Source organism: Mixophyes fleayi, chromosome 3 (genome assembly GCF_038048845.1).
Source record: "Mixophyes fleayi isolate aMixFle1 chromosome 3, aMixFle1.hap1, whole genome shotgun sequence".
Taxonomy (NCBI): Eukaryota; Metazoa; Chordata; class Amphibia; order Anura; family Limnodynastidae; genus Mixophyes; species Mixophyes fleayi.
This window is the reverse complement of record NC_134404.1, coordinates 26010471-26028631: the sequence shown is the minus strand read 5'-3', so window position 1 is coordinate 26028631 and position 18161 is coordinate 26010471. Positions and strand designations below refer to the sequence as shown.

General features: G+C 42.3%; 1 protein-coding gene across 1 annotated transcript in view; it reads right to left on the bottom strand.

Annotated features, from left to right (window-relative positions):
* Nucleotides 1-18161, bottom strand: part of RHAG (Rh associated glycoprotein) — a 48237-nt gene that overhangs the window by 21787 nt on the left and 8289 nt on the right. Inside the window, exons 2-4 of the mRNA XM_075201240.1 lie at nt 16043-16226; nt 5656-5803; nt 1390-1537 (exon numbers count right to left, since the gene is read on the bottom strand). Of these exons, the coding sequence (XP_075057341.1) occupies nt 1390-1537; nt 5656-5803; nt 16043-16226 (480 nt within the window). The remainder of the gene's footprint in view (nt 1-1389; nt 1538-5655; nt 5804-16042; nt 16227-18161) is intronic.

Sequence of the window (18161 nt, the reverse complement as noted above, 5' to 3'; positions counted from 1 at the left end):
ACCAATGGGAATCCTATGCTCCTTAAAATGAAGAATAATAAAGGATAATAGCTGATAGATATATATGTGAAAGACAGATAGGTAGATAGATAGATAGATAGATAGATAGATAGATAGATAGATAGATAGACATACATGAGATGGATAGATAGATCAATACATAGATAGATAGATATGGGATAGATATAGGATAGAAAAATATGATAGATAAATAGATGATAGATAGATAGATAGATAGATAGATAGATAGATAGATAGATAGATAAATAGATAGATATGGGATAGATACAGGATAAATAGATATGATAGATAAATAGATGATAGATAGATAGATAGATAGATAGATAGATAGATAGATAGATAGATAGATAGATGTGAGACAGATAGATGAGAGATATATATGAGATAGATAGATAGATAGATAGATAGATAGATAGATAGATAGATAGATAGATATGAGAAAGAAATATAGATAGATAGATAGATAGACAGATAGATAGATAGATATGAGAAAGATAGATAGATAGATAGATAGATAGATAGATAGATAGATAGATAGATAGATATGAGAAAGATAGATAGATAGATAGATAGATAGATAGATAGATAGATAGATAGATAGATAGACATGAGATAGATATATAGATATGGGATAGATAGATAGATAGATAGATAGATAGATAGATAGATAGATAGATAGATAGATATGGGATAGATACAGGATAAATAGATATGATAGATAAATAGATGATAGATAGATAGATAGATAGATAGATAGATAGATGTGAGACAGATAGATGAGAGATATATATGATATAGATAGATAGATAGATAGATAGATAGATAGATAGATAGATAGATAGATAGATATGAGAAAGAAATATAGATAGATAGATAGATAGATAGATAGATAGATATGAGAAAGATAGATAGATATGAGAAAGATAGATAGATAGATAGATATGAGAAAGATAGATAGATAGATAGATAGATAGATAGATAGATAGACATGAGATAGATATATAGATATGGGATAGATAGATAGATAGATAGATAGATAGATAGATAGATAGATAGATAGATAGATAAATAGATGATAGATTGATAGATAGATAGATAAATAGATGATAGATAGATAGGTAGATAGATAGACAGATAGATAGATAGATATGATATAAATAGATATGGGATAGATAGATAGATAGATAGATAGATAGATAGATAGATAGATAGATAGATAGATAGACAGATATAGTGGGTCAAAAAAAGTGTTTCTAAATGGTCTTTTATCGCTTTACTCCAATATTAAATCCTCTTTATCGCCTACTCCGCTTTCATTATACCGCTTAAGAGACGTCAGCACTTCGGCAGACTAGATGGAGACCTTACCAATCATAGCAAATAAGTCTGAGTGATACACGGATCCTTCATTTTCATGCCCTTTCTTCAGGCCAGATCGATACAGAACTGCTGACACAGCCAAACCAAAGTAGGCTCCAAAAGCATGAATGACCATCGATGCCCCGATGTCTGTAGCCTGCAAAACACAACATGTGTTTCTTTGACAATAAGTCATACTTAATATAAGGAGAAATAATACAGACAAATTAATTCACCACAATCCACCACATATGCATATATAAGACTGGCAACAGGCGGCCTTCACCTGTGGCCACCACCCAAGCCAGCTGCTCCCAATCATATTTTCTGCTTTGTAATAAGCAGACAATAAGGCATTCTGGGGGCAGCTGACTTACATGTCATGTGACCTCCTCTGCACAGTGCAGGGAGATGATGCAGCAGACCCGGAGAAGGACGGACTGCAGTCGCTCTACCACCTTCCGGCCATATGTGCAGCCATATTGAAGCGTATATGGACCGCAGGGTAAGCACAGTTACAGATCACTCTTGTAAGCTCTTAGATGTGTGGCCCTACATCTGTTCATCTAAATTATTATTATTATTATTATTATTATTAACCTATATTTATAGGGCACCACATGAGATCTGCAACACCGTACAGAGGAAAACAAATGAACAGTACATGGTATAAGAGTACAATACAGTAAACAAATAACACTACAACTCTCTACACAGTTACTGGGGTGCAAGTGGCATATCCTGCACAGGCTATAACCTGGACCCATAAGTGTGGGCACAACTAACAGGTTTAGAGCCACAGAAAGAGGTGTGAATAAAATGGAAGAGTAGAGACAATGGATAGAGAACCCAAGGAGGCGGTGCGCAGTGTAGAATGAGGAAGATTACTCCAGTGGTGGGGGCAGGACGGGATAAATCTTGGATACGGGAGTAAGAAGTGGTTTAGATAGATGTATTGTTACTTTATAGCTTTCCAATATATGTTGTCCCTTTATAAAGAAAAAACAATAGGGCTAAATACAATAAAAAATATTTATCTGTCAGTTTTCCGGATGAGCACTCTGTTTGGCCGTCCATTAATGGTTTATTGGAAGGAGGAGTCGGTGTGAAGCATGGGCTTGAGCACATGGTATTAATCAATCCAATGTAGTGTGTTGCTCCTTTCCTTCTCCTTCACCCTGAGGTGGTGAAGATCTTCTATTACCAGTTTTTAAGCAATGCCATAGTATATGTAATATAGCTCAATATTACATGCATTATGATGCTGTTCTCTCTGGAAATGGAACGCTGGACTCTATGTACATTAGTAAAAGCATGTGTTTACGTGCAATAAGATTATCTAGTCAGTGACATCTATCCAATTGTTAGAAAAGGTTAAAACAGTGGTTTCCAACTCTAGAGCCTGATTCATTAAGGATCTTAAGAAACTTCTTATTTCAGTCTCCTGGACAAAACCATGTAACACTGCAAGGGGTGAAAATTAGTATTCTGTTTTGCACATAAGTTAAATACTGACTGTTTTTTCATGCAGCACACAAATACTTGATAGCTTATTTGTACACTGACATTTAAAGTTGACATTTGTGTGCTACATGAAAAAACAGTCAGTATTTAACTTATGTGCAAAACAGAAAACTAATTTACACCCCTTGCATTGTAACATGGTTTTGTCCAGGAGACTGAAATAAGACGTTTCTCAGTTAAGATCCTTAATGAATCAGGCCCCTAGTCCTTTTCCCCCTCCCCCTTTCAGCAGTCCAGTTTTGAAGGATATCCATGCTTGAGCACAAGTGGTTGAATCAAAATGAATAGAACACTAAAAAGTAATCTGTACACAACAATGGGTATCCTTAAAATCGGGATTGTTAGAGTGGCTTGAGGATGGGAGTTTGGAAACTTTGTGGTAACACCTGCTTTATAAATCTATATATCTTGGTTTGATTTAGAGTTGGACACAAGTGCATTTGTATAATGTACTTATGCGTCTAACAGAACATTTGCCACATTGAGCGCACATCTTGGAGCAAGATATTGAGCTTCATATATCTGACAGTTGCGTCCCCTTGCTCTTTGAAAGGTGGATCAGGGGCGTTCACGTTCAAATGGTGTAATGTAAGGGAGCGGACAAGCACTTAGGCTATGCCCTTTCTGATTGGTCTGTATTTTGGGTAACTTGCATCTATATGCATGACTTTTGCAGCATAAATTCTAAGCCTACACAAGACGGGTGCAAAGTATGTGCCATGCAACTGATATTTGCCCAGTACACATTTATGCAGTCTATTTAAAATGTACTTAAGTAAAAAATGTAAGTGTGCAGATATCTATCACATCCAGGCCTAAATCACCCCCTGAGTCTGGAGAGTCTCTCGGAGCCCTATCAGACCTCTTTAGTGTCCTATCTCTATGTAAACTAATTTCTGGTGGAGGTAGAAAGAGGGATCAATCATGCTCTGGACCGCTTTCTATATACAACACTGTGGAAGGGCAGGCCAAATGCCGCGACTTGAAATGTTTTCCGATAGCTTAAAAGGAAATAGCAACTGTCAGCTACAAGCCAGCTGCATTTGTAGCAACATGTGGCCAGAAATACATCAGGACATAACCACACTCTCTGCTGCACCAACATAGAGCACAGCCGGGTGTACAATTAGGGCCTGATTTCCAGACAGGTTAATCAATTAAAAGACTAGCAACAATACATGGTGCAGTACTTTACTCCCTTAACCTGTTCACATATCACACTCTAACAAAATATAAATGTTATTATATTATACCATTGTCTATACTCCCAGTGTAACTTATTATTATACCTTGCAGGTTAGGTGAAGCTGAGATCATGAAATGGATTTGTCAATATAAAACATCCATTTATCAGCATTATATAAATGAATATATACTCAAATACAGAGTTTTAAAATAGGTACTATCAATATGTAATTCATTTCACGTTAACTTCATGAATAACACTGATAAAGTACTTTTCGGCAAATAGCAACATCTTGTATTTGAGCTGAAATAGTAGCTAGAAGAAAACTCCACCAGATATGAATAATGTGTGATAATAGTCCCCTCTCTACATCTAAAGATCCACAAGGTTCAAGGTCCAAGACATGGCAGCTCCCTTCCACCAATCAGCTGCAGTCTACAACATACACTCAGTATCAATTATACTCTGACCTCCCCATTATACCAGACAGTTTAGGTACCTGGAAGTTGGGGGCAGTATTGAACAAGTTAATAACAATGTATTAACCTTTAGCTAAGCCAGCTTATCCCACTGGATTTAAAGCACTACAGAGTAAGTGCATAAACAAAGGGGAATTTGGTGGAAGTTTCTATATTGGGAGGACATTTATCTTGGAGGTGGAGAGATGAAAACCACTGGTTACAGCAAGTTCACGGATTATTTGGAAGCTACGTTGTGTGCACTTGGGTGTTTTTTATTTAAAGGTTAATGCTACATATGTAATTCTTTCCTTTATTGCATATCAACGCTGAGAAATAGAAATGGACCAAAGAAAAGAGAGGAATTATTCTTCTGTATGAACTTGAGACTTTATTGAAGTACTATTGGTATTTATAGTTTTACAGAGCACACTTTGCTATTTATCTAGAGGTTGAGTGTCCTTTATGAGAGGTGGGCTGCAGTTTTCCTGGAGCACTGGTTATACTTTTAATACGTGTTAATGAACAAATTATTGTTTGTCTTACAGACTGCAAACTAGGGCAATGCCTGGGGAAGCAAATGGTCAAGGAAAGGCCCAAGAGAACCATATATGTATAGCAAACTTATGTTATTATATTTATGCTGCAAGTACAATTATCCCGATCTCCACTCTGAGCCACACTCGCTCCTTTTGTTTCAGCTGTGCCCTCTTTCCTTTAGAATGTAAGCTCTCTAATGAGCAGGGTCTTCCATACCCTTTGTTTTCATGTCTCCATTCATTGTGTCTGCCTTGTCTGTTCTTGTTTATGTATGTATTGTTTCATGTATGTCCTTGTCTTCCCTACTGTACGGCGCTGCGGAGCACTGTGGTGCCTTACAAAATTACGATAATAATAATCAGTCAGGAGAATAACGGGTGTAGAGCCTGAGTGGGCATGCGTGTCTCCTAAACTGAAGGGTTCACAGGTATAATTATATTATTGATGAGGGGAAGGGGCTTGCTCACAATTCTTCAATTATATATGAACATTGTACAGTCTGCAAAACTACACAATCAGGAATGACATAAACTGTTGCATTATTTATAAATGAAGAGCACAACTTACCTGCAAGTAGGCTACAAGATGCTCATTACAGGCAAATACAAAGATTTCCAGAACGGCCATGATCAGCAATTGAACAGGGCTTGTCTTTCCCAACACAGCTCCAAATGAAATTAACACGGTCGCTGTACTGAAGTCAGCATTTATCATACTGGTAAAACAAAAATAAGTTACAGTTAGGAAGCAATATGCAAAGTGTGTAGCACCATACTGTAAAATGTGGGCTATATGCATTTATTGCATTGAGCAGTGGTTGCAGTGGAAATTTAGAAGTATGGACAATGTAAGTGACTTGAATTATAACAAGGAGTAAATGTTCTCTGTGACAAACCATGTTACAATGCAAGGGGTGCAAATTACCGTATTTTTCGCTCCATAAGACGCACTTTTTCCCCCAAAAAAAGTGGGGGGAAAAGTGTGTGCGTCTTATGGAGCGAATACTGCATGCCAGAAAGTAAGGAGGAAAATAAAACTTACATGTCCTTCAGGAGGATCCGCAGCGCTGAAGACACCTGAGGGAATAAGATAAGGCTATAGTGTTTGTGTGTGTGTGCTGGAGGCTATACTGTGTGTGTGCTGGAGACTATACTGTGTGTGTCCTGGAGGCTATACTGTGTGTGTGTGCTGGAGGCTATACTGTGTGTGTCCTGGAGGCTATACTGTGTGTGTGTGCTGGAGGCTATACTGTGTGTGTCCTGGAGGCTATACTGTGTGTGTGTGCTGGAGGCTATACTGTGTGTGTCCTGGAGGCTATACTGTGTGTGTGCTGGAGGCTATACTGTGTGTGTGTGCTGGAGGCTATACTGTGTGTGTGCTGGAGGCTATACTGTGTGTGTGCTGGAGGCTATACTGTGTGTGTGCTGGAGGCTATACTGTGTGTGTGCTGGAGGCTATACTGTGTGTGTGTGCTGGAGGCTAAACTGTGTGTGTGCTGGAGGCTATACTGTGTGTGTGTGTGCTGGAGGCTATACTGTGTGTGTCCTGGAGGCTATACTGTGTGTGTGCTGGAGGCTATACTGTGTGTGTGTGCTGGAGGCTATACTGTGTGTGTGCTGGAGACTATACTGTGTGTGTCCTGGAGGCTATACTGTGTGTGTGTGCTGGAGGCTATACTGTGTGTGTCCTGGAGGCTATACTGTGTGTGTGTGCTGGAGGCTATACTGTGTGTGTCCTGGAGGCTATACTGTGTGTGTGTGCTGGAGGCTATACTGTGTGTGTCCTGGAGGCTATACTGTGTGTGTGCTGGAGGCTATACTGTGTGTGTGTGCTGGAGGCTATACTGTGTGTGTGCTGGAGGCTATACTGTGTGTGTGCTGGAGGCTATACTGTGTGTGTGCTGGAGGCTATACTGTGTGTGTGCTGGAGGCTATACTGTGTGTGTGTGCTGGAGGCTAAACTGTGTGTGTGCTGGAGGCTATACTGTGTGTGTGTGTGCTGGAGGCTATACTGTGTGTGTCCTGGAGGCTATACTGTGTGTGTGCTGGAGGCTATACTGTGTGTGTGTGCTGGAGGCTATACTGTGTGTGTGCTGGAGGCTATACTGTGTGTGTGCTGGAGGCTATACTGTGTGTGTGCTGGATGCTATACTGTGTGTGTGCTGGAGGCTATACTGTGTGTGTGCTGGATGCTATACTGTGTGTGTGTGCTGGAGGCTATACTGTGTGTGTCCTGGAGGCTATACTGTGTGTGTGCTGGAAGCTATACTGTGTGTGTGTGCTGGAGGCTATACTGTGTGTGTGCTGGAGGCTATACTGTGTGTGTGCTGGAGGCTATACTGTGTGTGTGCTGGAGGCTATACTGTGTGTGTGTGCTGGAGGCTATACTGTGTGTGTGCTGGAGGCTATACTGTGTGTGTCCTGGAGGCTATACTGTGTGTGTCCTGGAGGCTATACTGTGTGTGTGTGTGCTGGAGGCTATACTGTGTGTGTGCCGGAGGCTATACTGTGTGTGTGCTGGAGGCTATACTGTGTGTGTGCTGGAGGCTGTACTGTGTGTGTGTGTGCTGGAGGCTATACTGTGTGTGTGCCGGAGGCTATACTGTGTGTGTGCTGGAGGCTATACTGTGTGTGTGCTGGAGGCTATACTGTGTGTGTGCTGGAGGCTATACTGTGTGTGTGCTGGAGGCTATACTGTGTGTGTGCTGGAGACTATACTGTGTGTGTGCTGGAGGCTATACTGTGTGTGTCCTGGAGGCTATACTGTGTGTGTCCTGGTGGCTATACTGTGTGTGTCCTGGATGCTATACTGTGAGTGTGCTGGAGGCTATACTGTGTGTGTGTGCTGGAGGCTATACTGTGTGTATGCTGGAGGCTATACTGTGTGTGTCCTGATGGCTATACTGTGTGTGTCCTGGAGGCTATACTGTGTGTGTGCTGGAGGCTATACTGTGTGTGTGTGTGTGTGTGTGTGTGTGTGTGCTGGAGGCTATACTGTGTGTGTCCTGGAGGCTATACTGTGTGTGTGTGCTGGAGGCTATACTGTGTGTGTCCTGGAGGCTATACTGTGTGTGTGTGTGCTGGAGGCTATACTGTGTGTGTCCTGGAGGCTATACTGTGTGTGTGCTGGAGGCTATACTGTGTGTGTGTGCTGGAGGCTATACTGTGTGTGTGCTGGAGGCTATACTGTGTGTGTGCTGGAGGCTATACTGTGTGTGTGCTGGAGGCTATACTGTGTGTGTGCTGGAGGCTATACTGTGTGTGTGTGCTGGAGGCTAAACTGTGTGTGTGCTGGAGGCTATACTGCGTGTGTCCTGGAGGCTATACTGTGTGTGTGCTGGAGGCTATACTGTGTGTGTGTGCTGGAGGCTATACTGTGTGTGTGCTGGAGGCTATACTGTGTGTGTGCTGGAGGCTATACTGTGTGTGTGCTGGATGCTATACTGTGTGTGTGCTGGAGTCTATACTGTGTGTGTGCTGGATGCTATACTGTGTGTGTGTGCTGGAGGCTATACTGTGTGTGTCCTGGAGGCTATACTGTGTGTGTGCTGGAGGCTATACTGTGTGTGTGTGCTGGAGGCTATACTGTGTGTGTGCTGGAGGCTATACTGTGTGTGTGTGCTGGAGGCTATACTGTGTGTGTGCTGGAGGCTATACTGTGTGTGTGCTGGAGGCTATACTGTGTGTGTGTGCTGGAGGCTATACTGTGTGTGTGCTGGAGGCTATACTGTGTGTGTGTGTGTGCTGGAGGCTATACTGTGTGTGTGCCGGAGGCTATACTGTGTGTGTGCTGGAGGCTATACTGTGTGTGTGCTGGAGGCTGTACTGTGTGTGTGTGCTGGAGGCTATACTGTGTGTGTGCCGGAGGCTATACTGTGTGTGTGCTGGAGGCTATACTGTGTGTGTGCTGGAGGCTATACTGTGTGTGTGCTGGAGGCTATACTGTGTGTGTGCTGGAGACTATACTGTGTGTGTGTGCTGGAGGCTATACTGTGTGTGTGTGCTGGAGGCTATACTGTGTGTGTGCTGGAGGCTATACTGTGTGTGTGCTGGAGGCTATACTGTGTGTGTGTGCTGGAGGCTAAACTGTGTGTGTGTGCTGGAGGCTATACTGTGTGTGTGTGCTGGAGGCTATACTGCGTGTGTCCTGGAGGCTATACTGTGTGTGTGCTGGAGGCTATACTGTGTGTGTGTGCTGGAGGCTATACTGTGTGTGTGCTGGAGGCTATACTGTGTGTGTGCTGGAGGCTATACTGCGTGTGTCCTGGAGGCTATACTGTGTGTGTGCTGGAGGCTATACTGTGTGTGTGTGCTGGAGGCTATACTGTGTGTGTGTGCTGGAGGCTATACTGTGTGTGTGCTGGAGGCTATACTGTGTGTGTGTGCTGGAGGCTATACTGTGTGTGTGCCGGAGGCTATACTGTGTGTGTGCTGGAGGCTATACTGTGTGTGTGCTGGAGGCTGTACTGTGTGTGTGTGCTGGAGGCTATACTGTGTGTGTGCCGGAGGCTATACTGTGTGTCTGCTGGAGGCTATACTGTGTGTGTGCTGGAGGCTATACTGTGTGTGTGCTGGAGGCTATACTGTGTGTGTGCTGGAGACTATACTGTGTGTGTCCTGGAGGCTATACTGTGTGTGTCCTGGTGGCTATACTGTGTGTGTCCTGGAGGCTATACTGTGAGTGTGCTGGAGGCTATACTGTGTGTGTGTGCTGGAGGCTATACTGTGTGTGTCCTGACGGCTATACTGTGTGTGTCCTGGAGGCTATACTGTGTGTGTGCTGGAGGCTATACTGTGTGTGTGTGTGTGTGTGTGTGTGCTGGAGGCTATACTGTGTGTGTGTGCCAGTGTGCTAACATAGCATGTGTGTCTAAGAGTGGGGATCAGTGTGTTAATATAGTGTGTGTGTGTGTGTGTGTGTGTGTGTGTGTGTGTGTGTGTGTTGGTGAGTGTGAGTGAAGGGGCCAGTGTATTTTGTGTGAGTGAAGGGGCCAGTGTATGTTTTCCTTCTCTAAAACTAGGTGCGTCTTATAGTCAGGTGCGTCTTATGGAGCGAAAAATACGGTAGTTTATAATTTTGCACATAAGTTAAATACTGGCTCTTTTTTCATCTAGCAAATATATACTTGATAGCCTTATCTTTACACTGAAATTTAAAATTGATCTAAGATATGCCCTACCCCAACTATAAATCTGTCTCCTCATTTTAAATTTACCTCTCCCTCCATTGCATCATGGTTTTGCCCAGGTGCAAAGTTACTCCATTTCTATGCTTTGCTCTCCTTAATGACTCAGGCCCATTGTTGCTTAGTCCTCTCGACTTTCAGATTGACAATTGCAAGATTTGAAGGTGGAATATTCTGTTTAGAGATGAGCAACATTTTCAAAATTGTTCTGTGGAACATTCACCTGACTGAGGAATTAAGTATTTTCCCACTGCATAAATTGGTCATAAGATAAATTTTGGGCAAAGACATCTCAATTTTGCATACATCAATACAGTTAGGTTACCACTCATCTAAAAGGGGAGACTCCTATGGTGCTTACTGTCTTGTAGATTCCTATGGTGCTTCCTGTGCTGGAGACTCTTGTCGTGCTTCCTGTCCTGTGGACTCTTATGGTGATTCCTATCCTGAAGACCATTACGATGCTTCCTGTCCTAGAGACTCATATGTTGCTTCCTGTCCTGGAGACTACTATGATCCTTTATGTCGTGGAGACTATTATGGTGCTTCCTGTCCTGGAGACTCTTACGGTGCTTCCTGTTCTAGAGACTCTTATGGTGCTTCCTGTCCTAGAGACTCTTATGGTGCTTCCTGTCCTGGAGACTCTTATGGTGCTTCCTGTCCTAGAGACTATTATGGTGCTTCCTGTCCTGGAGACTCTTACGGTGCTTCCTGTTCTAGAGACTCTTATGGTGCTTCCTGTCCTAGAGACTCTTATGGTGCTTCCTGTTCTAGAGACTCTTATGGTGCTTCCTGTCCTAGAGACTCTTATGGTGCTTTATGACCTGTAGGTTCTTATTGTGCGCCCAGTCCTGGAGATTCTTAGGGTGTGCCCAGACCATATAACATGCTTAAATACTTAACAACTTTTGTTTACTTTTTAAACTTACTTACTTTTGTATGGTCTTGTAGTGTTTACATTTATTCTCCCAGATTGTGCATTAGTAAGGAATTTATTGGTGTATTCTAAATAATAGATAATAACTAATAATCTAATTATTTAAAAAAATGCCTGCTTTGGTGGCCAAGGTCTGGTGGACCCTTCAAAGCAGCAATGTCAGAGCTGATGTGCACTATTATTTAGTGATTGAAGATAAATAAAATAACAATTTATCTCAAATTGGAATCTGAAAATAAGCATTCAAAAGAGGCAAAACCTAGGGAGAATTGAAAATGAAGGATCAGATGTTTATAAATTGTAGAAGCTCAATGGAGTAGCGCATCCAATAAGGAACATGAATTAGCACTTTGAGATCATGATAATAAGTATATCACTGAAAGTACCATCTACAAATGCAATATATAGAAATAAAGGCATATACAGTAAAATGTTGAATATAGTCCAGAATGAAGTAGTTCATTGAAAGGACAAAAAGACAGGTGTTGCCAAGAGAGTTATAGCTAAGGCTGATGACCTTAAAAATCGTGCAATGAATAGGAAACCAACGGAGGAAGTCATAGCACAGTGTGGATGATATAGTCCTGGCAAATGTTATTTAAACAAAAAAAAAGGTGTTGCATGTTACATAATTTAATGTATTGCATTTCAAAAATCAGTCATCTGACACCATTGCTCATGAAATATGAAGTTATATGTTACAAGAGCGACATCACTACTCATTTAATATTAAATATAAAAACATCTCCCAACTCGGCAACTCTGTTCTGCACAAGATCTGCGTCTCTCATCCACACTGTCACTCACCGGACCGTGAGTGCCTCTGCGCTGGTGCGTGGTTCCCTAGCCTTCCTGCCGGCGCCTGTCCTGAGCCGCGGCCGCCCGCCATCTTGATGCACTGCGCATGCGCAGCATCCAAGAACTTATGACCTTTGCCTTTAATCTCATTGGTGGAACAGACACCTCTCTCTATTTAAGGCACCTGTGCTCATTACCTCGTGGCCTGATCTTGAGTCTCATTCCCTGTGAGTCTCTGAAGGTATCTCCTGTGTCCTGCTAGTGTCTTCAGCTTCCTGCTGATTTCCTGTGCTACTACTCATCAGCGGTATGCTTACTTGTTATTGACTATCAACTGTTACCTTGCATATCCGCTTAGGACAAGCCTCTCTACCCTGCAGCGGTATCCATACCCGCTATAGACTATTTGTTGTTACGCTGCATATCTGTTTGGAACAAGCTTCTCTACTCAGCAGTGATATGCATACTTGTGATTGACTATCAGTTATTATTCCGCATATCCACTCTGTGCAAGCCTCTCTACTCAGCAGCGGTATACATACCGTTATAGACTATTAGCTGTAAATGCTGCATATCTGTTTGGAAGTTCCTCTGTGCTCTCAGTGTCTTCATACCATTATTGACTCTTTGCATGCCTCCACTCATCCGCACCTGATCTACTCCTCACCATAGCAGTGGTACAACTTGCTGTACGTAGACCACTGACTTCCCCGCTACCTACCTGCACCTGGACAAGTCTTCTCACCATAGCAGTGGTACAACTTGCTGTACGCAGACCACTGACTTCCCCGCTATCTACCTGCACCTGGACAAGCTTCTCACCATAGCACTAGTACAACTTGCTGTACGCAGACCACTGACTTCCCCGCTACCTACCTGCACCTGGACAAGTCTTCTCACCATAGCAGTGGTACAACTTGCTGTACGCAGACCACTGACTTCCCCGCTACCTACCTGCACCTGGACAAGTCTTCTCACCATAGCAGTGGTACGACTTGCTGTACGTAGACCACTGACTTCCCCGCTACCTACCTGCACCTGGACAAGTCTTCTCACCATAGCAGTGGTACAAATTGCTGTACGCAGACCACTGACTCTCCTGTTACCTTCCTTCACCTGCTCACGTCCAACCTGGTCTCCGTGGTTCAAACCTGCCTTTCCACTATAGATGCAAGTCGCTGACTCATCAACCAATATAGCTGCAAGTCGCTGACTCTTTTACCAGTATAGCTGCAAGTCACTGACTATTATCATTTCCATTGGCATCCTCTCTCCATCTGCTGTTATATACGTTCCACTATTCACCCTGCTGCCAGAGGACCGCTGTGCAAACTCCGCCTCTCTGGTAAGCATAGTCAACTGGTGAAATCCTGGGCAAGACTCCTACTGCCCGTGACACACACTCATTACATCCTCCCATTCCCGGTTACAGGACTTTTTCGGGCTGCACCCACTCTATGGAATTCTCTCCCTCGCACAATAAAACTCTCCTCTAGTCTACAAGCTTTCAAGCGTTCTCTGAAAACCAACCTCTTCAGACAAGCTTATAATATTCCTCAACCACCCTCTTAACCTCACTACATTACCCTATTACCACCCGTTATACAACTAACCCTTGACCAACATTGTTGTGTGACAGGATCATTTAGCTTATGAGTCACTTTTACCTTTGCAGTCTGGCTGGGCCGACTGCAAATGTAGACTTAACCTCATGTGTCAAACTCCCATTGTCCAATAGAGTGTAAGCTTGCGAGCAGGGCCTTCTAACCTCTTTGTCTGTTTTACCCAGTTTGTTTATTAGTTTACTATGTTTGTCCCTAATTGTAAAGCGCTACGGAATATGTTGGCCCTATTTAAATAAATGATTATGATGATGATGATATATTTTACATATGTTTATGTCACTTGTACAAACTACCACTGTGTCTTTGATTGAAAGAGGTCTTTCCATACAAGTTGTAGTCTCAGTCTGGAAATCCAGTTATGCAGCCTGAGTCAGCTGACTTTAAAGGTAAGGTAAAAGGTTACATATTCTAAATTGGAATTTGTGGGGTCCTCGTACTATTATTGAGATTCCCGCTACATCATGTTTCTTTAGAGAAAGACAAAAATAACGCTTCTTCTTGTGATTTATTTTGTACTTATGTAATTCTGGTTGTACTTAATATGTTCCATATGTGTGTGTCACAATAAAAACCAGGAGGCAGTGCACCCACTAAGCTTTTACCTCACAGTTTATATGTAAATAGCCCTGGTAGTCCACTACCTCTCAATCTCAGTCTGAAACAACAGCTCCAGGAGCATTCTTAAGTCATGGATATCACCAGGAGACTGGTGCACATTATATTTATTCCAGGAAAATGGAGAACTGAATGGCCACACCAGTCATTGGAGGTTATTTAGGAAGCACACACAATTTTATATGGAAAACACTTTAGTTTTGCAACATTTCATCTGGAAGCTACACCCAGAGCACCTGAGGCCAAGAATGTAAATACCCCACAAATATCCAAGCTCCTACCACTTAAATTTTTTTTGTTTTTCTCCTAAAATACCTCATATTTTAGCCTGTGAGGGGACATCAGGGGGTATATTTACTAAATTGCAGGTTTGAAAAAGTGGAGATGTTGCGCATAACGACCAATCGGATTCTAGTTATCATTTATTTAGTACATTCTACAAAATGACAGCCAGAATCTGAATGGTTGCTATAGGCAACATTTCCACTTTTTTTAAACCAGCAGTTTAGTAAATATGCCCCCAGGATTGTTTGTATTACACGTGGCAAACTTATATGTGTGAAACGTTTTACTACAATGCTCGGAGTACACCTAGAAATGTTTTTCTCTATTGAAGTGCAACATGAAGTGGCACATTGGGTCCCTTCAAAAATATAGGACAAGGCAGAAATACCATCAGTCCTGAGCTGGTGTAAATTGCCAGTCCTTTTACATTTCCATTAAGAGCGGTGTAGTAATTGTGGTACTATTATAGAGTGGAAATAGATGTGTGCCACTCAGCATAGCAAGGAACGTATCTAAAATGTCCTTACACTTTCTTAGCTAGTATGGGACACCTCAACACGTCACACCCCAACATGTTTCTTCTTGTATGTTTTCTCAGTGTTACACTTTCTTTGATGCAGTCATCTACTAGTTGTGTTTGGTTCAGGGGGGCTCTTCTCATAAAAAGTTATACTTTTATTTTACCTATGGTACATACTTCCATCACTTGGGCTGTCCATGTGAAGGGGAAATTTACATGGACAAATGTCTGTCCATGGGTTGTCCACTATCTTGCACCTATTTGGATGCATTTAGTGCATTCTTGGATGGTAGAAATCAGTGAGAAGAAGGCCAAAGCTTAAAAAACAGGGCTAGCTAAGCAGGCCAAGAGGTATCTTGTCCACAACTTTTCTAATTTTAATAATCTTGCTCTGTAAAATGAAATCCAGATTCTGGACAGCTTTCAAAATCAGATGCAGGGTTATGCCAACTCCTTACTTTGCTAGAAACACCTTTACCCTACCCAACTGCTCCATAAATATTACTCCCAACATGTCTGTCCCTGGGAGTGGGACAGTGGGTGTGGCCATATCACAAAGGGGTGTGTCCATGGTGCAATAGGTGTGTTTCCACGCTCCCAGAGGACTGACTAGTGCTGTAAAGCGTTATGCTGTCCATTACATACCTCCCTTCCCCCACATTCCCATCTGTGTGACAAACATGTCCCCGGACAGGACAGTGAGACAGAGCCCTAAAATCGGACCTATCCCGCTGAAATCGGGACAGTTCACAGGTCGGCATAAATGCTGCCACCATGCACTGTAATACCATTTTCTTCAGCAGAAATCTAGGTTCCAACACTGGTTCTGCACCTTGTAGTGGATGTGTTATGCTACATAATCATTCCTCTGCTTCAGAACTGCTTAATTGATCTTTCAAATCTGCTACTCTCAGCTATTAGGTTCTTCTTATAACTTCATCAAGCCATAATTTTTTTCATTATTAGAAATTTCAGTTAATGTAAAATACCTTTTGATACCAATTTCAATTTTCCCTCCATGTAGATGCCACAAGCCTTGCATTAGAATTCCCCACTGAAGACCGAAAGCTGCAATAAGTAGGTTGAATCCGACACTGCTGAAGCCATATCTTTTCAAGAAGGTCATTAAGAACCCAAATCCAATGAAGATCATCACGTGAACATCTTGAAAAACTGGGGGAAAAAAAGGAATCTTATAATGTTTAGCAAATAGTATAACACATTGTGGAGAAGTAACTCCAAAATGAGGATCTCAACCTCCTAGCAATCCTGATATTTGGAGGACATTCCAGTCTTTCAGTGGCCAAAGGGCCATTAACCAATTTGAGGGCCTAAACTCTGTAAAATGAGGAGAAGATAACGGGGAAGATTGGGGTGTGGTTTGGCAAATGTGTGTTCAAATTTGATATCAACTTCCCTCCTCTCAATGTCACTTCCTCCTTCTTTCTACCTCACTTTTGACAACATACTGCTCTCCCCAGTGCCCTCTGTCTGCTGCTTTGGTGTCATCTTTGACTTAGCCTTCAGCTTTGCTCCATACAACCAATCTCTTGCCTGGTTTTGCCAGTTCTCCTTGGAAACATTGTCCTTTTCTCACTCAGGTCATTGCCAAAACTCTATTGCATTCTCTCATTATCTCCCATATTGACAATTGCAACCTCTTTCTGTCTGGCCTTCCCCTCTCCCCTCTGTCCTCACTCCACTCTGTTCTAAATGACATAACAAGACTAATTGTCCTCTCTCACATTCCGCATCTGCTGCACCACTCTGAAAATCCCTATACTGACTTCCCATAGCTAGTAGAATCAAATTCAAGATACTTACTTCACCTTTAAAGCCCTCACCAACACTTCTTCCTAGTGCATCTCTAAACTCATTATGAAATACTCTCCCTCATGCCCTCTTATGTCTGCTTTTGACCTCTTCTCCTCTCTAATTGCTGCCTCTTATTTCCACTTATAACATTTTTCCCATGCTACTCCCCTCTTATAGAACACCCTACTCTACCCGATCAGACTCTCCCTCACTCTTATATCTTTCAAGTGTTCTTTCAAAAGCCACCTCTTCACAGTAGCCGATCCTACCTCATCTTGTACTACTTCCTCTGAGCACTACCAGCTACTATCCTGTCCATTTAGCTACTATTGTCTCAACATTACCCTCTCATTCCAATTTGAAATGGCCCTCTATACCCTCTGCCTCATGTATGCACTTTCTCTGTCAACCTTGTATGTTCTTGGTAAGTTTGTATGTATGATTTGTTAATTTGTATCAGTTATTATACCGTCTGTCCTGCAGGGATCAACATGGGCTCTCTGACTGGTCTGCAACTACGCAGCCCCATACGCAGGAAGCTGCATTGAACTGTGTTCTGACACCTTTCTGTCATAGCCAACTTTTTCAGCAATTTGTGCTACATAGCCCTTCTGTGGGATTGGACCAGACATGCTAGTCTTCGCTCCCTACGCTCATCAATGAGCCTTAGTTGCCCATGACCCTGACGCCAGTTCACCAGAGGTCCTTCACTATACCACTTTTGGTAGGTACTAACCACTGCATACTGGGAACACCTAACAAGACCTGCTGTTTTGGAGATGCTCAGGCCTAGTCGTTCAGCCATCACAATTTGGCCCTTTTCATTCAGATCCTTATACTTGCCCATTTTTCCTGTTTCCAACACATCAACTTCAAGAACTAAGTGATTTCATGCTGCCTAATTTATCCCACCCCTTAATGAGTGCCACAGTAATGAGACAATCAATGTTATTCCCTTCATTTGTCAGTAGTTTTAATGTTGTGACTGATAAAGAGAAAGAGAGAGAGAGAGAGAGAGACTGTATATAGGCATGTCATTTGATAATACACAATGAGCAATGCTGTATGGACCACCTAGTTTCTGTGCACACACAACAAAAGCCAGCTAAGGATTAGATCTTGATGGAGTATATATCATCTTCTGAACAAGGGGCAAAAAAGTACAGTAGATTTATCAAATCTTCTAAGAAGGAACAGGGGAGGTGCTGTCCATAGCAACCAATCAGATTCTAGCTATCACTTTCTAGAATGTACTAGTTAATTGATAGCTAGAATCCGATTGCTTGCTATGGG